The 22,640-nt window shown below is 39.2% G+C and overlaps 1 protein-coding gene across 1 annotated transcript in view; it reads left to right on the top strand.

Moving 5' to 3' along the window:
• The window catches only part of NFIA (nuclear factor I A), a 178,206-nt gene that overhangs the window by 79,497 nt on the left and 76,069 nt on the right, over positions 1-22,640 (top strand). The window contains exon 5 of the mRNA XM_040627223.1: positions 19,487-19,615. Coding sequence (XP_040483157.1) covers positions 19,487-19,615 — 129 coding nt within the window. The remainder of the gene's footprint in view (positions 1-19,486; positions 19,616-22,640) is intronic.

Below are 22,640 nucleotides of genomic sequence, written 5' to 3'. Positions count from 1 at the left end.
TGTTCCCTCCACGTAGTTTCATTTCCCAGTTATCTCAAAACTGGGTTAGATTCGAAGCTTTGAAGCTGATCATGCCCTGATGAAATGAGTCCTATGAAATTCTATCAAGCAAAAACTCACATACCATCAACTCTTGTTTATCTGTACAAATGAAAAATTACAGAGAGACTGATAATGCAAATAAATAAGAAGGAAACCAACAGGCGCCGACATGGGATCAGACACCGTGCTCGGTGCTTTCATATGCATAGTAAAAAATCACAGTTACGATTGTTGGAGTACCTTCTATATACCGGGTGGGTTTTTTTTTTTTTTTTAATTACCCTAAATTATGCAGACAGAATGGAATGATCTTGCCTCTGTAGACATGAAAACAGAATTATAAAAGGTTAAGTGACTTGCCTCGGGCCACACAGACGGTAAACCTGTGGATCCAGGGTGCAAACTTGAACCTAAATCTGAGTTCGGAGGTTAAGTTTTGTCTTCTATGCTCAGTAACCTCTCTCTTAACGCTTATGATTATAATTTAAGATCTCATGTTCTGGGCTTATATTGAAATTAAAAACATAATAACAAAAAAACAAAAAGTAACTCAACAGGAAGACTGAAAAATCCCCCACTTTCCTTATCCCAAATCATTGTCATATAACCAAAGCCAGAGAAGGAGTGTGGGTTATTAAATACACATAGGACACAATATATGAGCAAATAGTTAATTTTTAACAAAGTAAAATGTCCATTTTTCCCCCATAAAATCAAATCATCTTCGGCATTCAGATCTTTGTTCAAATAAGACGTCTTCAGAGAGGCGCCCAGTGATCTAAATAGTTGATGTTTGTCTTCCATCATTCTGTAATTTGTAACCGTGCTTTTCTTTCTTCATACCACTGTCTACTGCTATTGTCTGTGCTGTCTCTAGAGAACATGCACTCCGTGGGCAGTGGGACTTAGTCTGTCTTTTCCACTGCTTACCCCCAGCATCCATATCAGCATCTGGCACATAATAGGTACTCAATAGGGGCGCCTAGGTGGCTCAGTTGTTAAATGTCTGCCTTCGCTCAGGGCGTGATCCTGGCGTTCTGGGATCGAGCCCCACATCAGGCTCCTCCGCTGGGAGCCTGCTTCTTCCTCTCCCACTCCCCCTGCTTGTGTTCCCTCTCTCGCTGGCTGTCTCTCTCTCTGTCAAATAAATAAATAAATCTTTAAAAAAATAGGTACTCAATAAATATTGATTGATTGGATGAGTGGAGCCTACAAATCATTGAATTTGGGGTGTTTTCAATAAATCTAAAAACAGAATTTGCCACTAGTAGTCCTCCCAGAATTGATGTTTGCTATATTCTCAATCCATAGACTGTTACTTAATCACATCTAATTATTAACAAGTAGTAAGCCAAACAACCAATCAACCTCAACCATGAGTAATGGTGTACCAAACTATATTACAAGTATCCCTTCCCTTAAAGGGTATTCCTTTAAGTGAATCAAGCCTTTTTTTTTTTAAGATGATACTTTTATCGGTTTTTTAAAAGATAATTCTTTTTAAGATAATTCAGTATTACAAGCTGTATATCAAGAACCACAGTAGTGAATTTTTGTAGAATATTTTATGTAACTGCCCTGATTTATGTCTGAAATTTTTCAGATTTCCTTATCAAATTTTCTCTTCTCCAAGTATAAGGAACATCCATGTGAGACACTATGAGCCCTATAACATATGAGTTATAACCTTGCTACTCAAAGTGTGGTTGGAGGACTGGCAACATCACATCACCTGGGAACTTATTAAAAATGCAGAATTTCAGGGTGCACTTGGGGGTGGCTCTGTCCATTAAGCTTCTGACTTGATTTCGGCTCAAGTCATGATCTCGGGGGTCATGAGATTGAGCCCTGCGTCAGGCTCCTCGCTCCTTGCCCCTCTCCCTCTGCTCCTACCCCTGCTCTCTCTCTCAAAATAAATAAATAAAATCATTTTAAAAAACCAGAATTTCAGGCCCTACCCAGACCAACTGAATTTTAGTAGTTGGTTATGTTTATCTGGGTGATATTTCTAAGTGTTAGGGATTAAAAAGCCCTCTAGGCCCTTCCTTTGACTGTGCCCTTCAGTGGGTTCTCACCATTCGATCTTTGTCTGGAGGTACCCTGAACCTTCCATGGTGCACTCCCCAACCTTCCCCCCTACTTTAAATAGAAATGCCTTTAACATTTTTCTAGATAGATAAAAACCTAACCTATTTTAAAACAGGTCAGAGAAGGGAGCACACTCGCTCATTGACTCGTGCAGTGTTTGGATACCTCACTGCATGAAAGAATGAATGTTCTCCATCTTTCTCTCATCTTCCCCCACTTTAAGTGCATGAAGAATGACTGATCAGTATAATTCAAGTCAAACCAAGTCATTGAATCTTTATTAAGCGCTGACTGAGTACAGTATGGAGTACACACAAAGATGACTTCATCAGGTCCTTATCTTCGAGGGCAAATCAAATTTCCTCAGTTGTCAGCCACTATCTGTAAGATGGGAACTGTTGTTTCTGGCCCATCTCTGTCACACAGTTGTCACAATCAAATGAGGTAATGAACTTGAACTTCCATTCCAAGTGCCAAGGTCCTTTTTTAAAGTTAATGTTCTCTAATCATGTGAGGTATCATTAGGATTATATTCAGCTAGTGGTGGTTGAAAGCAGACAAGTTTAAATCCCTTGGAAGTAAAAGAGGAGAGTTGTTCAATCTGACTGGAGAATTCAGGACACTTTCCTCACAAAGGCAGCCATGGAACTAGGTGTCGGCTGGAACCCAGAAGAGAAACAGTCACTGGCCTGAGAGTGAGACTTGATATTTCTTAGCCTTTTGATTACTAGTGTATATAAATTCAAGTGTTCTTCCTGTATCTTTCTTCCTGAGTTGCAAGGCAGCTTTGTGGTTGTCCTGTGAACCTTTTCAGGCTCTGTGTCCCCAAAAGTGACTCAGTTAAGGGTCCAGAGTGCTTCACAGATTACTGAGTGGCACCACATACTACATTTGAGACCACAGCTGCGTCAAGCACATACGTTTCCGTGAAGTTCCACAAGAGGTTAAGATCTTTTTTTTTTAATTGTGAAAAAGCATGAAATTACAAGACTTTTGAGTGAAATTTAGTACTGTGCTTGAAAACAGGAGGTTTCTCCTGGAGAAAAATGTTCAGAAATAGCATGCCTTCCATTATGCCATGATTGTCAGACCTTACTAACAGACACCATTACGTTAGCCAAGATATCGGGAGTTTGTTTTTTTTTTTTTTTTAAAGGTTTTATTTATTTATTTGACAGAGAGAGCGGGAACACAGGCCGGGGGAGTGGGAGAGGAAGAAGCAGGCTCCCAGCGGAGAAGCCTGACGTGGGGCTCGATCCATTAACGCCGGGATCACGCCCTGAGCCGAAGGCAGACGCTTAACCGCTGAGCCACCCAGGCGCCCCAAGATATCAAGAGTTCTAAACAGTTCAATGAAAGGTTTTAAAAGTCAAATTTGATAAATAATAAGTTTAGTTGTAGTTCTCTTTTTAAAAACTTTCAGTGATAAACTTCTTTCTGAGATAAACTTCTTCCCAAAGACTAGTCTTCATTTTTGAAGGTGAAGATTAAGCAGTACGATAACATGCTGTCTGTTCTTATCATGATTATTAAGTAAAGAAATACATTTTTAAAAGGCAATTGTAAAAGAATATCTTTGTAAACATCTGGTTGACCACTGGCCTAGGACCTTTAGACACAGAGTTCAGTGTCACCGCTACTGGGAGCACAGTTGGATTTCACAGGCTTCTGTTCATTCATTGTCATTTTAAATACCACGGATTAGGTTCACTTGGATTCCCAACTCTGCTGGTCCTAATTTGACTGCCAAGCGTCATTCATCAATTTTAAGAGTTAGGGGAAGTTTACCAACTTGAACTTGTAGCTGAGACACATAGGAGGAGGCCCATTATCAATGCCAATAAAAAGGCAGCAGACTGGTAACAATAGTACATTGATCACAGACACTCTGCTGCACTAGCATATATTAGGGACAATGATTAAATCTCCCACAGTCTCCCGCTGTAATAGGAATAGTCACTGTTACAGAACAGTGCCATAGGATCAATGTCTTGGCTTTGCTTTTGCATTTATGGAGCAGTGGGAAAGCATCATTCTGCGACCACATTCTCTTCCATTATCCCTTTAGTATTGGCATCTGCTCATGAGAGACTGGTGCCCCGGGGAGCACCGGGACAGTAGCAAGGGGGGTGTTGCTTTAGGGATCCTCCTTCATCAGAGACATTTCATCCCAACAAGGGGTGATGGCAGGAAAACTACATCACACAGTGAGCACTCTAAGCCCCCTTCCCAAATGTCCTTACTTTCTTTATCAAAGCTGTTTTCGTCGGACCAAATAAGGGGCCTAAAATAACCTATTGTAATTGGAGTCCAAAAGGTTACCTATAAAAAGAAAAGAAATACTCCTCTCACCTATATATAAATGTATTATATACGAGAAAGCATCATAAGAAAATGATTGTTATGTTCCTGAAGCCTGGTATAGTACCTGGCACAGGCTCTCCATTCAATCAATGTTTGTTGAATAAATAAATAAATAATAAGCTGGAGACCACACATGTCTGCGCTCGCCCTGCGAGCAGGGCAAAGTGCTCAGGAAGCAGAGCGCTGCGTACGTTGGCTGTGTGAATGAGTGCAGCCCCTCTTGCATCAGAACCCAGATGCTCAGTCTCGTGAATGCAGAAGCTCCCCCGGAAAACAGATGCTGCATTTCAGCTGGGCTCGTCTGAGTAAAGAAATTATCCAAATCTCCAAATTGTTAATTTCATGTTTGAAATTGAGGCTGTGTAAATATTCCAGAAAGGAGGAAGGAAGAGATGGAGCTTATACCTTGGATCTAGATGGGAAATCTTCTGCCCTCCCCGTCCCCATCTCCATCTTCAGCACGGCCCCAGCGGCCTCGGTTAGCGAAGTGCTGGCTCATCACATGGCCTTACTTAGCATGTTGTAAGGAGGAACTGTGCGGCAAAGTTTATTCCAGCCACAGCAGTCCTTGCAGGCTCGCTGAGGAGAGAGAAATAAGAGTGACATAGCATGTATCATAAAGAGGAAAAAGGACAAATGAAGACTCACAACTCTACAATTCTTATATTCTGCCATGACCCCCAACCTGCCTGGGGACTTGAAGCCATGTCTCTGAATTTTCATTGCCTCGTATGGAAACACTGGGGACAGTAAAACAGTCCAGGCTGTGTACTATATAGCTTTGACACGATCAGATAGATGATAAGTAGGAGCTCCCATTTATTAAGCACCAGCTGTGTGCAAGGTACTGTGCATAGCACCAGACATAGAGTACTTTTAATATATGTAAAGTATACTTCATAAGCCATAAAGCTTTATCCAAATACTATGTATCTTTTTGTTTTGGTAAATACTTGGACAACTCTGAAGTGCTATATGAGTTTACGATACAAGCATACCTCATTTTATTGTGCTTCGGTGTATCGCACTTCTCAGATACCGTGTTTTTCATGAAGGTTTGTGGCAACCCTGTATCAAGCAAGTCTGTGGGCATCCCTTTTCCAACAGCATTTGCTCACTTCCTGTCTCTGTGTCATACTTTGGTAATTCTTGCAACATTGCAAGCTTTTTCATCATTATTATATTTGATATGGTAATCTGTGATCAGTGGTTATAAGTTGCAGGAAGCTTAGATGATGGTTAGCATAGTAATAAAGTATTTTTAAATTAAGGTATATATGTTGTTTTTTAGACATAATGCCATTGTACACTGAGTAGACTATAGTATAGTGTAAACATAACTTTTATGTGCACTGGGAAACCAAAAACTTCATTTGACTTGCTTTTTGGCAATATTCGCCTTATTGTGGTGTCTGGAACTGAACCTGCGTTATCTCCGAGGTATGCCTGTACGTGAAATTAAATGGAAAACATATTGTACATAGCTGTGTCTATTATATGCAAAGCACTGTGCAAGGTGTTAGAGGGGAAAAATAAATAAATAAACCAAGATAGACCTTGCCCTCAAAGTGTTTACTGCCAGGGAAGGAAGGAGGGCTAACTGCTTAAACAAGTACCCATTTGCTACAATACAGGCATGAGTATGCTAAGATTTGTGCGGTCAGGAGTTTGTTCATTGGCTTGGATCACAGTCCTCCACTGTACTTGCTTGAAAAAGCTGGTGCATCAACCTTTCCATTATTAAAGGAGCATTAGTAAATGCTAGTCCCTATTTCCTTCCCTTCATAATACCAGCCTTATCTTTCTTTACTCTAAAAAGCACATAGAAAACCGGTATACTAGAAAACTGTCTCAGGAAGTGCGCAAAGCAATGCCATCTGACTCCAGCAAAAGATCTTTCTGCACCCACGGAATCACATCTCCCTTCCTGAAACAGAGTGTTCTGATTTGTGGGTAATGAAATTGGGCGGAATCTAAGCAAATGTTTACTTAGAGGAAACACAATTATTCTGAATTGACATTAAAGTCACCAAAGGGAAAAATAATCAGAAAGTGTAGTTGGAAGAGAAGAAACAAAAGCGATAGGTAGGTAGGCAGACAGATCAGACTTACTAAGAGTTTCCTGTGCTGGTTTTCCTGTATCTAATAAATTTTATTTATCTAGCATTATTAGATATTTGTAGAACTCAGACAGAAGGTAGTTTTAACCTCTCATATAAAGAGAAAAAATTCTTTAGCATTCTTACTTCCTCTGTTCTGTCAACACAGTGTAGATATTTCATAGACTCAAATAATACCACAATTTGATTAACAATGAAAGATAAAGCGACCTGGATTTTGTCATTGGAATGCTGCTGAAGTGTTTTATAAGTAATAGCTAATGTTTGTTGAGCACTTACTATGGGCCAAACATTGTTCTAAGAGAGAAAGAGAGAGAGAGAGATTTAATTTGTAAAAAATGATACAGGTCAACAGTAAATCTATTTTCCAGACTTACTTCCCTCTCTCATAGGTTTTTATATTTTTCCCACATACTGGTTATTCTATTCAAATGTTAAACAATCAAATACAACCCAACTGGTCTATATAGGAATAAAGTTTTCTCTTTTTCTGGCCATCAGTGTCTTCAATAAAGCTTTTTAATACTCCAGAATAGGGGCTTTCTATGGGGAATAGGGGGAGAGGAAGAAAGAAACCTCCCTGCCCACACAGATCTCAGGGTCAGTAGCTTTTCTGCCTGTGCTAAATGGCAGTTTCCGATGCGATTGGGAACATCCCAATCGCTTTCCTGCTCGGCAGAGGATTACAATAATGCCTATTTATCCCACTCTGTCCATCCAAGGATTTCAAATACATCATAAACTCATCAATTAATCAAAGACATGGCACCCATTTCGAGATGATGGGTGAATTACATCCTACAAGATTACGAGAAATGCTCACATTGGCATAGTAAATCAGGGGCTGTTTCCTTGATAGATTCCTGAACAACGCAAATCCTAAAATGGAGAGGGTTCCCTCCAGCACTGAATCACAAAGTGTGTCTCTCAAATAGGAGATGTCAGGAATAAAAAAAAAAAAAAGTCACTTTATGTCATAGCATCACTTAACCTTGATGAAAAATTAAACCACGATAGAAAAACTGAATCTGTTGAAATACAGTTAATTGGCTCACCTCCCCAGAGTAAAGTATTACTGACCTCACCTTCTTGACAATTGAAGGCCCCTCTGAAATTGCTGGGTGTCAAATACTGGGTTACTCTGGTTCTTGGTTCTGTGGTCTGTTTGGAGTGAGGAACTCCGTGTTGTGATTCAGTGGCTTCAGCCCACTGTGGAGAACAGGCTTTCCAGATAGCTGTGAACGTTCGGTATTTATTCACTGGGACACTGCTCCAGCTCTTCTGGGTTTTCATGTGGTCCACACCTCTTACTGCCCTTCATTTTGAAGAAATGTGCCAACCTTTGGGGATTGTACGTAATGAGAGGTAAAGTTTCCGTTTGCACTGTTGGAAATGCACTCAAGTCATTAGAAATTCAAGGAATGACAGCCCAGTATCCATTTCTAATCTGAAGTGTCCTCTGGAATACCAGATTACTCTGCCTTGTTAGGTATCCCAACCCAGAAACCACTCCACTGTGATTAGCTTCCAAGATTAATGAATTCTAGGATATCAAGTTTACTTATGACTCAGTGCCAGTCCGAATTTGCCATCTGCCTTTCAGCCATTTCATGAACCCAACAGAAGAGAAGGTTTATCAAAATGGCTGTACAGCATCTCTTCTGTTTTAACACTCTTTAGGGACTGATATAAGCAGCTCTTCATGTTCTTATGTCAAAATACATATGTAAGGATTAAAAGTAGTATGGGTTGCATAAGAGTGCTTTTCAGGGCCAGTTATTCTTTGATATTTATCACTTCATAGTGGTGACACCTGCTTCTAATTTTAAGAGTTCTCTTTTTCAGTGGGTGATTTTTTTTTCTTTTCAGAAAAGAAATCTTATCCTCAAAAGACTTAACTGGTAATTTTTCTCCTTTTGATGTGCTTGATATTTTTATGAGTTTGTCCGTCAGCATTGAAGCCTTAACATGCCTTTAGTTTTAAAAAAATCTTTATAACACATAATCATTATATCGGGTTACCTAAATTTATGTCCTCGCCACACATTTGGAGACTTTTCCAGAGATATAATTTGTTATAAATGTCATTATTGCCACTTGGACTACTTGATAGTTGTCGTAAGTGGAGTGAAGCCGTAGAAATAAACTCTGTCTTGTGGGAGCCGTTCAGCCACTTACATCCAGTATACGTATTTGGTTGTTTTTTACATTCAGGGACATGGTTGGTGACAACTGTCATTTGAGATTGGTGAGTGGAAGGAAAAAAAGGAGAAGACCCTAGTTTTGTCTATTTAGACACATATGGAAACAGTCCTCGGTTTGAGGGGAGCCAGCCCACTTGTAGAACCCAACGTGGTTTGCTTTTCAGTTTTTATCTTGTGTAAAGACCTTTTCCTAATAGATGCTGGATAAAGTTAATTATACGAGTAGAAAAAGCTGCAAAAGATGGTATATTGCTAGCAGCCCATTCTGATTGGCCTGTGGGGAGTTGTCTGTATAAAATTGGATCCTTGTGTTGGGTTCCAAAAAAAAGGTGTGAATATGAAGGAGAAGTGCTAAATCATGACTCCAGAGAAAATGTCGGCCACGAGCAGTTTTTAGTCTAAGTGAAAACCAAACTTTAGGATTTGGACAAATAAGACAAGGAGAAAAAAGTGTGAATCATTAACTCCAATATAAAAGCATGACGGTGATCAAGTTTCACCAAGTCTAAGTGAAGACACGCAACAAAGACTGTGACTGAATGGAACCAAGCCGTTGACTTAATTGATATGAAAAACTTTGCCAAGTATTTACCCTTAGTGTCAGATAAGTAATTTTTAATACAATATTTCTAAGATATGAAGACAGTTAAGAAAACAGCACGGTTTTTAATCACTGCACTCATAAGTAAACGGATCTATCATTACGTTGTCACAAAGAATGACAGTGAGCAGAAACACGCTGCTAATCCCTCTCAGATAAGTATTCAGCATAATGAGACAGACACCGTCTCTTGTGTTGAGTGTGGCATTAATCAGGAGAAGTGCAACTTTCCACAGAAATTTCTTTTTTTCTGATATGTCATTGTTAAAAAAAGAAACTGTTTTGTCAGATATTGCTTCAGAAGAGAATTTATGTAGCTGTGCACAGTTATTTCCCTTTTTAATTTTTTTATTATAATAATATTTTTTTATTATGTTAGTCACCATACAGTACATCCCTGGTTTTTGATGTAAAGTTCGATGATTCATTAGTTGCGTATAACACCCTTTTTAATTTTTAGTTTGTGTTGTAATGGTGTTTAAGAACAGTGTGGTCCCTTTGCATGCACAGGGCTGCCTTGGAGTTGGTGGTTTATTTTGTTTTGCACAATGAACATAACTCGAAGTGTTCCTAAGCTTTGAAATGACCCGTTGGCTCATCTATCGAAAATGAAGACAGGACTCTTGTAGAGAGAGGTTTTCCTTATAAAGAAAGGCCAGGAGTTTTCTGCATTAAATAAGAGCTCAAGAGGGAATCTCTTTCTGTGAAAAATTCCATGTGAAAGTGATGAAATGTGTTGCCCCCTTCCAGCATCCACAGGCACTGCCTTTAAAAAAAAAAAAAATTCCTTTGGCTATGTAGCGTCCAGCTGAACTATGAACTACTGCATAGTTATAAAGTCGTATCAGTTCAGCTCCTTGCACAGCTCTATCTGCCCACTTTCTCGGTGACTCAAAGGCCTTTGATGGCAAAGAATAGGGTTATTGAAGGATGGTGGGCAGATTTCACTAAGTAACAGGTGGAGGTCAAAGTACTTTATTTGTGGGGATGAACACAGTACAGAGATGAAAAATCAAATGCTTTGCCATAATAAGGTTTAGCAAGAAAATGCTGACTACACTAAGCTCAGATTCTAGCTGACAGAACCTTTTCTAGTGTTCATTACTTGATTTCACAGTTCAAGCAATTTGAAGAGGCCTCAAATTATATTTCTTTTTTCCCCTATGAAATGTTCCAATCAGTTTCAAATTTTACCTTAAGTAAAGTGATGGGCATTCTGCTTGTATCCAAGGAACACGGGGATTAATAGATCCCCAGTGCAGGCATATCCCAAACATGGAACATCACAGGCAACATCTCTAAAATTAAATTTTACCAGTAAGACCCGTAAACACCAAGCTTTAGATCATGTTCTAATTGACAGAGTGAGCATACTTTAATAAACACTTAACGTCACATCATTGCAACTAGTATTCTAGTTAGAGATAGAGAAAAGTTTCTATAAAGATGTTTACCAAGCTTGAGCACTGGATTATCCCTAGCCTGTTGGAGATGGGGAGGAGAGGGCAATTGTTTCCCCTCGCCTATATGTAATTTTGTGTTTGTATAGTGTGTATGTTTTGCTTTGTAACTTACAAAAGAGCTACACATGCTGAAAAAATATAAAAGTGAGGTTTACCTGCTGTATCACAGTAGGACCAAAAGAATGAAAAATTATTTGGTGGCATATATACCAGAGCTGTCTAATAGAACTTTCTGCAGTGATGTGAATTCTCTATAATCTGCACTGTCCAACATTGTAACAACTAGCCAAATACGGCTATTGAACACTTGAAATGTGGCTTTGCTGAGCAACTGAATTTTTAAATTCATTTAATTTTAATTAATTTAAATGTAAGTAGCCACATGTGGCTAGTAGCTACCATATTGGATAGGGCAGATATGAACCAAACATATGTGTGATTTAGTCTTTTACTTTTCAGCTGGGTATCTAGGCAGGATGAATAAAGCATTATGCTATACTCTACTGAACTTATTTTTCATGCAAAGGAAATTATTTGGTGTTCTCAGTAATTTCTTGTTTGTTCTCAGTCCTCTGTGAATGTGTGTGATTGCTATGTTGAGCCAAAATCAATCCTTCCCTGAACACATGGGAGGATGGGATAGTCAGCGGAAACATGGGACTTGTAAGTAGTAGGAGCATGAAATACAGCATTTTAAACTTCAGTCCTGACACTGGGGTGTCTGTATTCACCCTGAAAGGAGAGGAAATCCCCTAAAAACTCAGGAAACTTTATTGTTGGCCCAGGAACCAGATCTTTATATGACATTTTCCTTGTGTCTATTCTTTATCCTCCCGGGTTGTAAATTTTCACTCACAAACGAACATTTGGAATACATTAGAGAACTCATCATTTCTTTTCTCCTGAATAATCCATATAATTTTTACTCCATTTTCCCATTTTTAAAAATTAAAGAAATCACTTGTATGCAAGCCTTTTAAATTACCTGAACTTCTTTATGATGTGCTAATTCTTTTGGGGGTCCTTTCTGCTCATCTTAAATGGTTGCATATAGAGTAAGAAGGATAAACCTCAGAAGCTGTATTAACTTCCATTTTATTCTCCCCATCATAAAAATGATTTTAAAACATTTCTATTCACTGACAAAGGTTAAGAGTCAAAATAGTCTGAATGTTTTACCTTTTTTATCGTTGAGTGCGTTAATCATAATAAATTACATTGAAATGAACCGTAATGGATTTTATCATTAGGACGCAAATCTAAGACGAGTGCAGGATCTTCAACTACCTCCTCATATCACACAGCGTGTGTTTCAGCCCAGAGGAACAGAATGGCCCTTTAACTGTGGGATTAATCTATGCAATCACAGCCTTAATTTAGCATCACGTTTGGCGATTCTCTCAGCACAAGGTGTAGATGAGATGGTCCCAGGAAGGTCCTGTTCTTGCCTATGCAGCAGCTGCTGCGTTCTCTCCATCCGGAGGAGATGAGTCCGAGCATAAATTTGCTGGTGGTAGATGACTTACAAAATATGGTACGGGTACCACCCAACTTTCATCCTGAGCTCGAGAAACGGTGCGGAAATGGATGCTGATACCATTTGTCTGACAGACGTGACTGGGGCACCCATCACCCACACTTAGACCTGGAGGTGTAAGGGAATCGGAATGCCCGGATGGAAAGAGAACAGCCACAGTAGACAGTGTGCCATTTAGGCTGTAGAAAAATATTTGAGTATCATTAATGAGCTCGATGTTCAACCAGCTTGTGATTCGTCTGTATTAGTAAGATAGATAAACAATCGGAACTTTTTTCAGGAAGAGGCATCTCAGGGGAGCAGTGCCCTGGAAGTGGGAAGAGCTCTGGCCCCCTGGGTTCAAGTCCCGCTCCTCCCAGTAGTGATTGTGTGGCCTCTTGCCTTCTTCAGGACTTCCCTCCCTCTGTTATCCTCTCTCTGAGTCTTTGCTTTCTGCCCGTCACGCGGGCAAGCATGCTTTGCTGCCTCCCATCTTCAAGAAGCTGTGCTTTGCTTCCCCCCAACGCCCTATAGCTTACCACCCCAGTTTCTGCTTCCCTCTACGCACTCATTTCACTAGGAGTTGACTACGTCCATTTTCCCTTCTTCGTTCCTGATTTTGTAAGCCATTCTAACCTATCTTCCGTGTGCCTTCCTCTCCTGGAGCTCATTTATTCTCATTATACATGACCTCTCAAAAGCATTCGACTCACACCATCGCAGCATCCTTGAAATACTTGAGTCGGTAAAACTATGCTTTCCTGTGAGTTCGACGACTCAGCTAGGTTGCCTGTTTTGACACTGACTTTCAGAGCTCAGAGGCCTCAATACTTACTGAATTCTAGATAATCGTGTGTGTTCGACTTTACCTCTGGTTGAGGTATAACTGCATTATAACATAGACTAGGCTTGGGAGGTACCAGTGGGTCTTAAAGAAAAAGACTTTTGATCCTGCTTGTGTTTGCAGGAGGCTTTATAGAGGAAGTAACTTGTTGAGCAGGCAAGAGGCCTCTTGTGAATATTAAATGTATGTATTTGCTATTGAACAATTTAACATCTTTGGGTCATTACGTTCTTCTAAGTCTAGGCGATACTTATTTCTTGGAGTTTCCGTCTTAAAATTACTGATAATAAATGCAGTATGTTTAATAAAATCCTAACTAATCCCTACTAATGCCAAGAAAAACCTTTGCTATACAAGACAAGATGATTCTTAGTATACTTCAGAGTTGTTTTTATTTTTTGCATGTTCTTTTGCAGCTGATATAACCTCTCCTTGAATTTTTTCTTTGGATAACCAAATTAGAAACTTCAACTATAAATATACTTTATTGATTTAAGGAGGACATAGTTTGTATAATGTACAAGGGGAATTATATGGGGCAGTGTGATGTGGTACAAAACATACAAGCTCTAGAACCAGAGACCTGGGTCTGAAATGCTACCGAATAGCTGTTTGATCTTAAGCAAGTTGCTTGACATCTCTTGGTGTCAGGTTTCTGCAATATTTAGTTATAAGTAGGCAGGATATTAATACCTACCTCTTGGAAAATGAAAATGTAAGCATTTGAGTAATTTGTAAGTACATGGCACTTAGTAGGTACTCCATAATTTGTAGATTTTATTCTTTTCAGTCTGTGTTTTGGAAATGATCAATTTGCAGAGGTTTGATGACCATCTCGTTAGCTGCCTCCTGGCTCTCTTGAGGCCACTGGATGGATGAAGCTTCCAGCAGCCTTCAGGTTTGGTATAATCGTTGTTCTGCTAAAGCAGTAGTAACGATAGGTCATTGGGAATTAGATGAGGGCAATGATCTGGAGAATACATAAAGTCAAACTTGCAGCATTTTGTAGTCCTCTCTAACCTGCTTATATATTGGATTTTAAAACAAAAGTGCAGAGTTTGCTTGTTTCCAGAATTTTTCCCAGATTGCAACAATAAATGCACATTACTGAAAACTTTCTGTTCTTGACTTTGATACTTTGAAGAAAGAAATATATACCAGTTAAATCTTCTCTGACAACTTGAATAACAACAACCCAAACTCCTACAACAGACAAGATAAGGTCCTGCTGTCCTGAGTAGCATTTCCCAAGGATAATTTTCATAAGACAGTGAATTTTTGAGTAAGTCCTACGACAAAGTAAGCACTCACACTGACTTTTCACAGCTTCCCTTTTTAAAAATCCAGCGTGTTGTTCCATTGTTTCTGGAATAGTTATAGTTTATTGTGATCTCTCCCTTTTCCCCCCTTCCCATTAATATTGTACCTCTTTGACTGCTAAAAATCCCCTTTAAGAAGCTTCCTTAAGCAAAGAACAGCATTGTACTTTCTTCTCATTCCTGTAGGACTTGCTTCATAACTGTCCCTGTAAAGTTCTTGGTCAAAGTATTCGGTAAATCTCATAATTTGGGAGACAGACGGAGTTGAAATTATGTTTTTTCCTTGTATCTTCTTTTTACTTTCTGTGACATCAGGTTGTAGAAAAACTTCCCAAAACAAACCTTGATTTGTTACAGGAAACCCCAAGAATTATTTTTGAGTTTTTTTCATGTCATTTGATCTGATTTTGTTATTGGTATTTCTTAAAAGAATCAGGGGGAAATAGACATTTCCGAATTTATTTGGAAATAAAATTTATGCCATTGGAAATAACCACTTATTCGCTTCTTTTCCACAAAGATGTCTTACTGTTTTCTCTGGGTGAGTGTAGGCTAGTGGAAAACCTCACCACCTAGCACGTATTTGCTAAAAATGGTGGAAGCTTCTGGAATTCTAGAGAGTAATTAGTGTCCAGTAAGCATCTTTAATGCATACAGTTCTAGCATGGACGGTAGTCTCATATTTGAGTAACATCTTAGGTTGCTATTGCTGTATAACAAATTACCACAAACATAACTTGAAACAAAACACATTTATTACCTCATTACCCTATTACCTTATTACCTTATTACCAGTTTCTATGGGTCAAGAGTCTGGCCATAGATTAGGTGGTCTCTCATCTCAGGGTCTCACAAGGCTGCAAGCAGCATTTTGTTCAAGCTGCATTCCTTTCTGGAGCTCTGAGTCCTCTTGCAAACTCTTGTGATTATTGGCAGAATTGAGTTTCTTATAGCTTTAAGACTAAGGTTCCAGCTCTCTTAAAGCTGGCTGTCAGCCAGGAGGTCCCTGTGTTTCCTTGCCATGTGGCCCTCTCATTGGCCCCTTTACATCATGGCAACTTACTTCTTCAAAGGCAGCAGGAGAATCTCTCTGACTTCTAGTTCGTGTTTTAAGGGTTCACCTGATTAGGTCAGGCCTACCCAGGATAATTACCTTTTACTTAATTCAAAGTCACCTGATTAGGGACCTTAATTACATCTGCAAAAGTCCCTTCACCTTTGCAGTCCAACAACCTAATCACAAGAAGAGCATCCGTCATATTCACAGGTACTGCCCACATTCAGCTGGAGGAGATTATATGAAGTATGTACCCCAGGGGCCAGGAGCCTTGGGCCATCTTAGAATTCTGACTACCACAGATATTAATGATGACTTTGATGGATTCTTTGTGAGTACTGTTTTTGGCCTGTGCTTTCAAGGTTTTCGTATCGGGCCTCTCATTTACAACCACCTTCAGGGATCAGAGTCACTGAATGACTAGAATTTCACGTTTGCCTGTGTCCTCTGGACACTGTTTGAAACAACTCAGGTAGCTTAGGAAAATGGCAAAGGGGAGAGAAATTCAGAAAGTCTGATGGCTAGAAAACCAATGACAAGCCAAAATGCTTTCTGAAACCCATCTTCTAGGGGCACCTGGGTGGCTCAGTGGGTTAAGCGTTGGACTCTTGATTTTGGCTCAGGTCATGATCTCAGGGTTGTGAGATCGAGTCCCACATTGGGGAACTGCTTAATATTCTCTCTCTCCCTCTGCCACCCCCCCACCACTCGTACATGCTCTCCCTCTCTCTCCCTTTCTTTCAAAAAAATAAGAAAAGAAATCCATTTTCTATTTTCTTTACCATCATTGGGCTTTTTTTAGAGGAATCAATAGGAGAAAATGTCCCATTGAAACACGGCATTCTGCTAAATTTCTGCTTCTTGTTCTATAAAATTCTTTATTTTTACACAGTGAAAAGAACATTGAAGTAATATTGTTTGTTCCAGAAAAAGGGCAGCATTACTTTATAAACTTTTTTTTTAATCTGATGCTTCTGAAAAATACATTGAAATCAAAGTTTTGCTTTATTAAGAAAAAACCAATCAGTCATTAATCTGTACAGGCATGGCATAACAGTTGTGCACAGCTAATTGGTAAAAGAAATTGTAACAAGAAGCTTACATTTAATCTAAGGGGCAGAATCCAAATTTGATTTCAAAAATAAAAGTCAAGATTAATGTTCTCTCGCTTTTAACATAAAGTAGTTTACTACCATTTTGAAATTTTATCCTGTCAATTAAGTATACGAAGCAAATTAACCAAAACATACATTATGCATATGGAGAAAATATTAAAGTATATAATAAGGAGATGTGCTCAATACAAGTCTTTAAAAATTGAAAACACAAAGTAATTTTGAGATTCATGACGGCCTTAGGGTTCATCTTACTTGACTGTGATAAATTTAGAAGATTATACATAGTTTGGCTTATTCTTCTTAAGTGCAGACAGTATTTCTTTTCTCTTTAACCCCTTCATGGAGGATTTGAATTTTGCTGTTTTTGAATCTGTTTACCAACTTCACCATTCTTCATGCTTGTGATTACCTGAATTTTACCTGTATTCCCCTTTTTAAAAGGGTAAATGTAAATGGTGGATTTAAATCATGTCACTATCTCTGCTGTATTTAGAATGGCATGGGATGGAACCCGTGAACTTTTCAAAGAAATGGTCCCTTTTCTGTGAGTCCAATCATTTGCTTTCTTTAATAAGGTTAGTTCAGATGCTGCATTTCCTCAGTGATTCCATTGTCTGAAAAAAATTCTGCCATCTTAAAAAGTTTTGACATTTTCATTTTCTGTTCTATTTCGGTTTTATGACACATAATTCAGGCATTTGACTGAGCTTAAATCAGTGGACTGGTTGGCAGCCTAAAAATGTGTTTTGCGCAGGAGACGTTTGAATGAATTGAGGGGTTTGTTTACATTTTGGTAACTTTATTTCTTCCCTTTAATTTTTTAATTTGAAATCCCCTCTCCAGTGTAATTCTGTGATTATACCTTAGGCTAGGTTCCTTGCAATGAATGTTGGTCCAAAACCCCAATCCATCCTAATGATGTTAGGATATTGGTATAGTGTGACTTTGGTTACTGATTCAAAGAGCAAGGAAACAGAGCTAACCTCGCTGAGCTGCGTGCTTTTTCATTCAAATCACGTAGATATTGATCTGGAATGAATGGGATCTAGATTTGTCCAGTTGGTGTGAAATCACACACCAGTTCCTAATGTCCTTACAAAGGTACCATGCAAAGGTATCTACCAACTTGCAATTTGTTTCTTTCTTGGGGTCAAACTCCCCAAGTTTTACTATGTCGGTTAGTAAAGCCACAGATAAAGCTGAGACCGTTACACGTAGTTTAAATATCTTTTCAGGCCATTTGTTGTGTTCTAGACCCTTTGTTGCATATCCTGAAAATAGAAGGAGCAAAATACACTGTATCCTTATGGAATCTGTGGTCACACTCAAAGCTTGTGTTGTAGAACCGCTGGAGGAAACCTGAGAACATAAATAACGAGGACATATTTAGATAGAGGCCAAACTGAGTTTTGGGACAGATCTGTACCTATAAAGTGCTTGGCACCGTGCATGGGAGTGAGTAACTACTCAATAACAGGTACATGCTAATGTCATTATTATTTTTATTACTTAGCATTCCAGCTCACCCCAGTAATTCTCTGGGCATAGAATACAACACTTGTAGACATATGTAAGTAAAGGAGCTTTGATTCTTTTGACGTGAATACAGACCAGTTTTGTGCTGCACATTTAAGAGAGCCCCAATTTGTCCTGTGATGTGGAGACAAGGAGTCATTTCCTTTATTTTTATATCCAAGTTTTCATTGTTTTAATTGGCACCCTACCAAACTGATAGATGCCTCCAGTTGTGTGTGTCAGCGTGGCTGCCGAGAACATTACAAACTCAGTAATTACAAGAGACGATTTCCCCATTATTTTCTTCCCAAAGCATTTTCTATGCTGGAAATGTTATGAAGACCTCAGAAACTATGGTAAAAATACTATTTTTAAAGATGAGTTTTTATTGTCTCTTCTTAACATAAAAGTAATGTATGTTTATCATAGGAAAAACAAGTAAGCAAAAAGAGGCAATGAAAACCACCAAATCCAGCACACAGAGAGCAGCACCGTTGCGGTTTATGTGCATTTCCTCCAGTTCTTTCTCCGTACAGAGAAGTGTGCTTTTAAGTGGCATCCTAGCACAACATCCTATTTTATAATCTCTTCCCATGTCTTTGCTCTGTGTCATTAAATGGAATGTCGTTTTTCTCTGACAGTATTTTTTGCATGGGTTCTATCATATTTATTTAACCAGTTTCAATTGCTGGGCATTTAAGGACTTTTTTTACTTTGATCTTTTCTTTCTTTTTTTCTATTATAAATAATTCCCTGGATGAGCAACTGAGTTGTCATTGTGGAGGGTTTTTTTTTTTTTTTAAATGTTAAAATAGCTAAGGTATTTAAAATGTGGAGAAAGTGCTTCGGTGTTTCAGTAAGGTACCTGGCAAGATGAAATGGTTGCAGATGAGGTCTTCATGTGCCTTCGAGAGCCTCCCTTCTGAAGGCTCCCAGGGGCCACAGGTGCATACAACTTGCAGGTGACACTGGGCAGGGGCCCTCTGTAATTAGACAAGATCAGTCATGCCAAAAGGGACTGTGATCGAGTAGAGTAAGTTGAAGTCAATTCTAGTTGGACTTACCAAGGGAGCATTTTGTCCCCTATTGGTTCCTGTGACAAATTCAAAGGGATTCAAAAATTTTGCGCTCACAGGTGAATTTCTTTTTTTAATTCTTTCAGTTTTATCTTTTAGGTTGTACAAGCTGTCGTGCCCTGAATTAAAGTGTGCTTATCACTCCATCCTTCTTGCCAGGAATGCCATCTCCAACCACACTGAAGAAGTCGGAGAAGTCTGGTTTCAGCAGCCCCTCCCCTTCGCAGACCTCCTCCCTGGGAACCGCATTCACACAGCACCACCGACCTGTCATCACAGGACCCAGAGGTGAGCCGCTCCACAGGCAGCCTTGCTTGTGCTTAGATCGTGGCCTTGGGAGCAGCGTAGCAAAAGGAGAGACAAGGAGGCCTCTCCCAGAACACTCCTGAAGGCAGTGAGTGTTTCAGTTTCTCATCCTTGGGGACAGCTTTGGCATCCGACCCATGATTCTTACCCCAGGCCAGAAAAGGGACCAAACTTCTCATTCCCAGTGGGATGTTGCAAAGAGGTGGGAGGTAATTTGAACTGAACCCAGATCAATTCTGTCCTACAAGTTGGACGAGAGGAGTGTGTGTGTGTGTGTGTGTGTGTGTGAGATGAGTATATTTTCCTGTAGTTAGTTACCTGTTTTCAAGTAAGAGCTGTTTTTCATTCTCTCATCCCTGCTGATTCCCTGTCCTTGAAACCTGATTTCAATATGTGGCATTTTGCATTGAGGCTGTTTGCATCACAGTGTTGACGAGCAGTCTTCACTCACTCCTTTTGAAGTGGTAGATAGTTTGTCTGGTTTTCATTGCAATGTTTTCATTATTTTTGTCTCATGTGCTTTTAAGTTTATTATTAAAATGTGTCCACAAGAAATATGATTTGTATTTTACATTAAAGACAAGCTTTAAACCTCAAGAGAATGTCAGCAAATCACTTAACTTGATCTTATTGCAAGATGAAAATATTTATTAGTTTGTTTATGAAACTCCCACAGTAGGAGTATGAATAATTGTAACCACGTTTACTTTCTTCCATCAGATTGTCGCTTAGGTAGGTCTGTGATCTACCAGCTGGTGTTATAACACATCCTAGAAAGTTATGGTCTCTTGTCTACTTTGACATACGCCTGGGGAAACTGATATTTCTTGCATTAATCTCAATGTTAGACCCACAAATCTGAATCCCTTTATGACTACTCTGTGAACATCTCAGGGAAAAAATGGCAGTTGAGAAGGCCGTCCAATGCACGTGCAGCAGTCACACTGAAGAAAATAAGTATTCGGACTATTTTGTAAAGCAATTACTATATCCATAATTATGAAAACTTACTTGCTTCATCTTAAACATCTTGTGATGATTGACAGAATTTTGTCAAGATCCCTTATTATTTCACTTGTGTGGTGTGCGTGCATGTGTGTGTGTGTGTGTGTTATAATCAGAAAGGCAACATATATATTTTTTCTAACTTGAAAACGTTGCATCCACATTGGATTATACGGTCCCAGAATGAGTCCCTTTCAGTGGGGTAGCATTATGATATTATCCTCAGAGTCAGCATTCATTAAGCATCTAAACGGTGGTGGAAAATAAAAGATATGAAGTCCTTTTAGTCAGAAGATTTTCGGTTTCAGGGAGATAAGGCATGTGACGTTTCTCATCTTTCTATGGTCAAGTTAGCATTTTAAATGCTAAATGAATGTTACAAGTGGAAATTTCTGCGGGAACTCAGAGGAGGAGATAATGGAAGTTCATTTGTTCTTTAAACAATTTACTGAGTGCCTGTCGCCGAGAATTCAGTGGTTCCTGTCCTCATAAAGCATACAGTCTAGGGTAGAAGAGAGATGCAAGAAAATAAGCATTTAGAAGATGATGTGGAATGTGCTATTACCACTTTTTATCTAATAAAGAGACTTCAAAGTGTAGACAGCATTGAAGTCAAACCTTAAGATGTCACTTACATGAACAGAGGGCATTCCAAGCAGAAGAAAGATTCATAGTGTAGCAAGGTAATAAGGATTGGGAAGAACAGGATGCTAGCAATCAGGATAGCTGGGTGCGCTGCCTCTTTGCCTTTCTGCTTATCTTGTGGATTTTTTAACGTCCTCACCAATAAAATGGGACAGTACTATTGTTAAATGAACTTTTCCTCCCAAACTCCTATTCTTACGTAGAGACACGATAGAACGATTTTTGTAGAGACTCTTTGAGGAACATAAAGCAATGTGCATATATTATCATTTATTCATTAAATATTGAGTGCCTTCTATGCATCTTCCCTTAAAACCATAGTTCTACACATTATTAGAACAATTCTGGCATTTACCCGAGGACCAAGATTGGGAGCTTCTTCATGCTAGATATTTAAACACATTTGCTAAAATGACCCACGCTGGGTTGAATCAGAGTGGACCTCCTTAGCCTTCAGAACAATGAGCTTGGATCTCCTATTCATACCGTGAAAAAAATGTTTATGAGGAAAAGAGAAAGATGCCTAGTTTAAGAATTATGGAATACCAAAGATTCTTTGTTTTCACCAGAATTCAAGATGGTTCCCAGCATCCTCGGTTCTCCTTTCTGGAAAATCTACTCAGGTACCCATTCTTATTGCACCCTGCCCCCCCCCCCCTTAGTGGTCCAGTAAAGGGAATTGGAGTAATTTAGATGAAACTCTTCATTGGCGTCTTTGTGGCAAGAATCACAGAGTGGAGATGGACTAATACGAGACATTTTGGGGCTAAGATACTTTTTAAGGTTGGTATTGAGCCTCTCTCTGTCTAAGAAATATTTGCTGTAGGTGCCATATTGCCCTTTATTCTTCTCTGAACCAAATGGAAAGCTAATGCTTGGAATGAGATCACAGGATTAAGAGTTGATGTTTTAGGAAGATGAGGCCAAACTGAAGGAGAGAGAGTCTGACTGAATGAGCCAGTGTGGAGTAAATGTGATGTGTACATAAAGGAGACTTCAATATCGATGTTCCTTTTATTGTAAAGAGTTGCCATAACCCAAATCAGTAAATCATTAGAGAATCCAGACAGACAAGTCAAATTTTAAAGGGCCTGGAAGAAGAGAAAGGTGTGTCCTTTTTCAGGGTCCTGAGACACAGGGACAGGGGAAGCTGTTCTACACCCTTGCTCAGAATCACATGGCATATTCACCTCTGCATAGCACCCAGACTACAAGGCTTCTGCTGCCTCCTTTAAAAATTTCTTAAAATTTCTAATGGGAATACCTTGACCAGACAGATGCCAGTTTGGAAATGCCATATTTGGAAATTTGGTGGACACTGTTACAAAGGAAACCTCTCTTTGGAATTGCAAAGCAA

The sequence above is a fragment of the Ursus maritimus genome, unplaced genomic scaffold (assembly GCF_017311325.1).
Source record: "Ursus maritimus isolate PB19 unplaced genomic scaffold, ASM1731132v1 scaffold_12, whole genome shotgun sequence".
Lineage (NCBI taxonomy): Eukaryota > Metazoa > Chordata > Mammalia > Carnivora > Ursidae > Ursus > Ursus maritimus.
The sequence above is the reverse complement of the archived record's forward strand: the minus strand, read 5'-3'. Positions and strand labels throughout refer to the sequence as shown.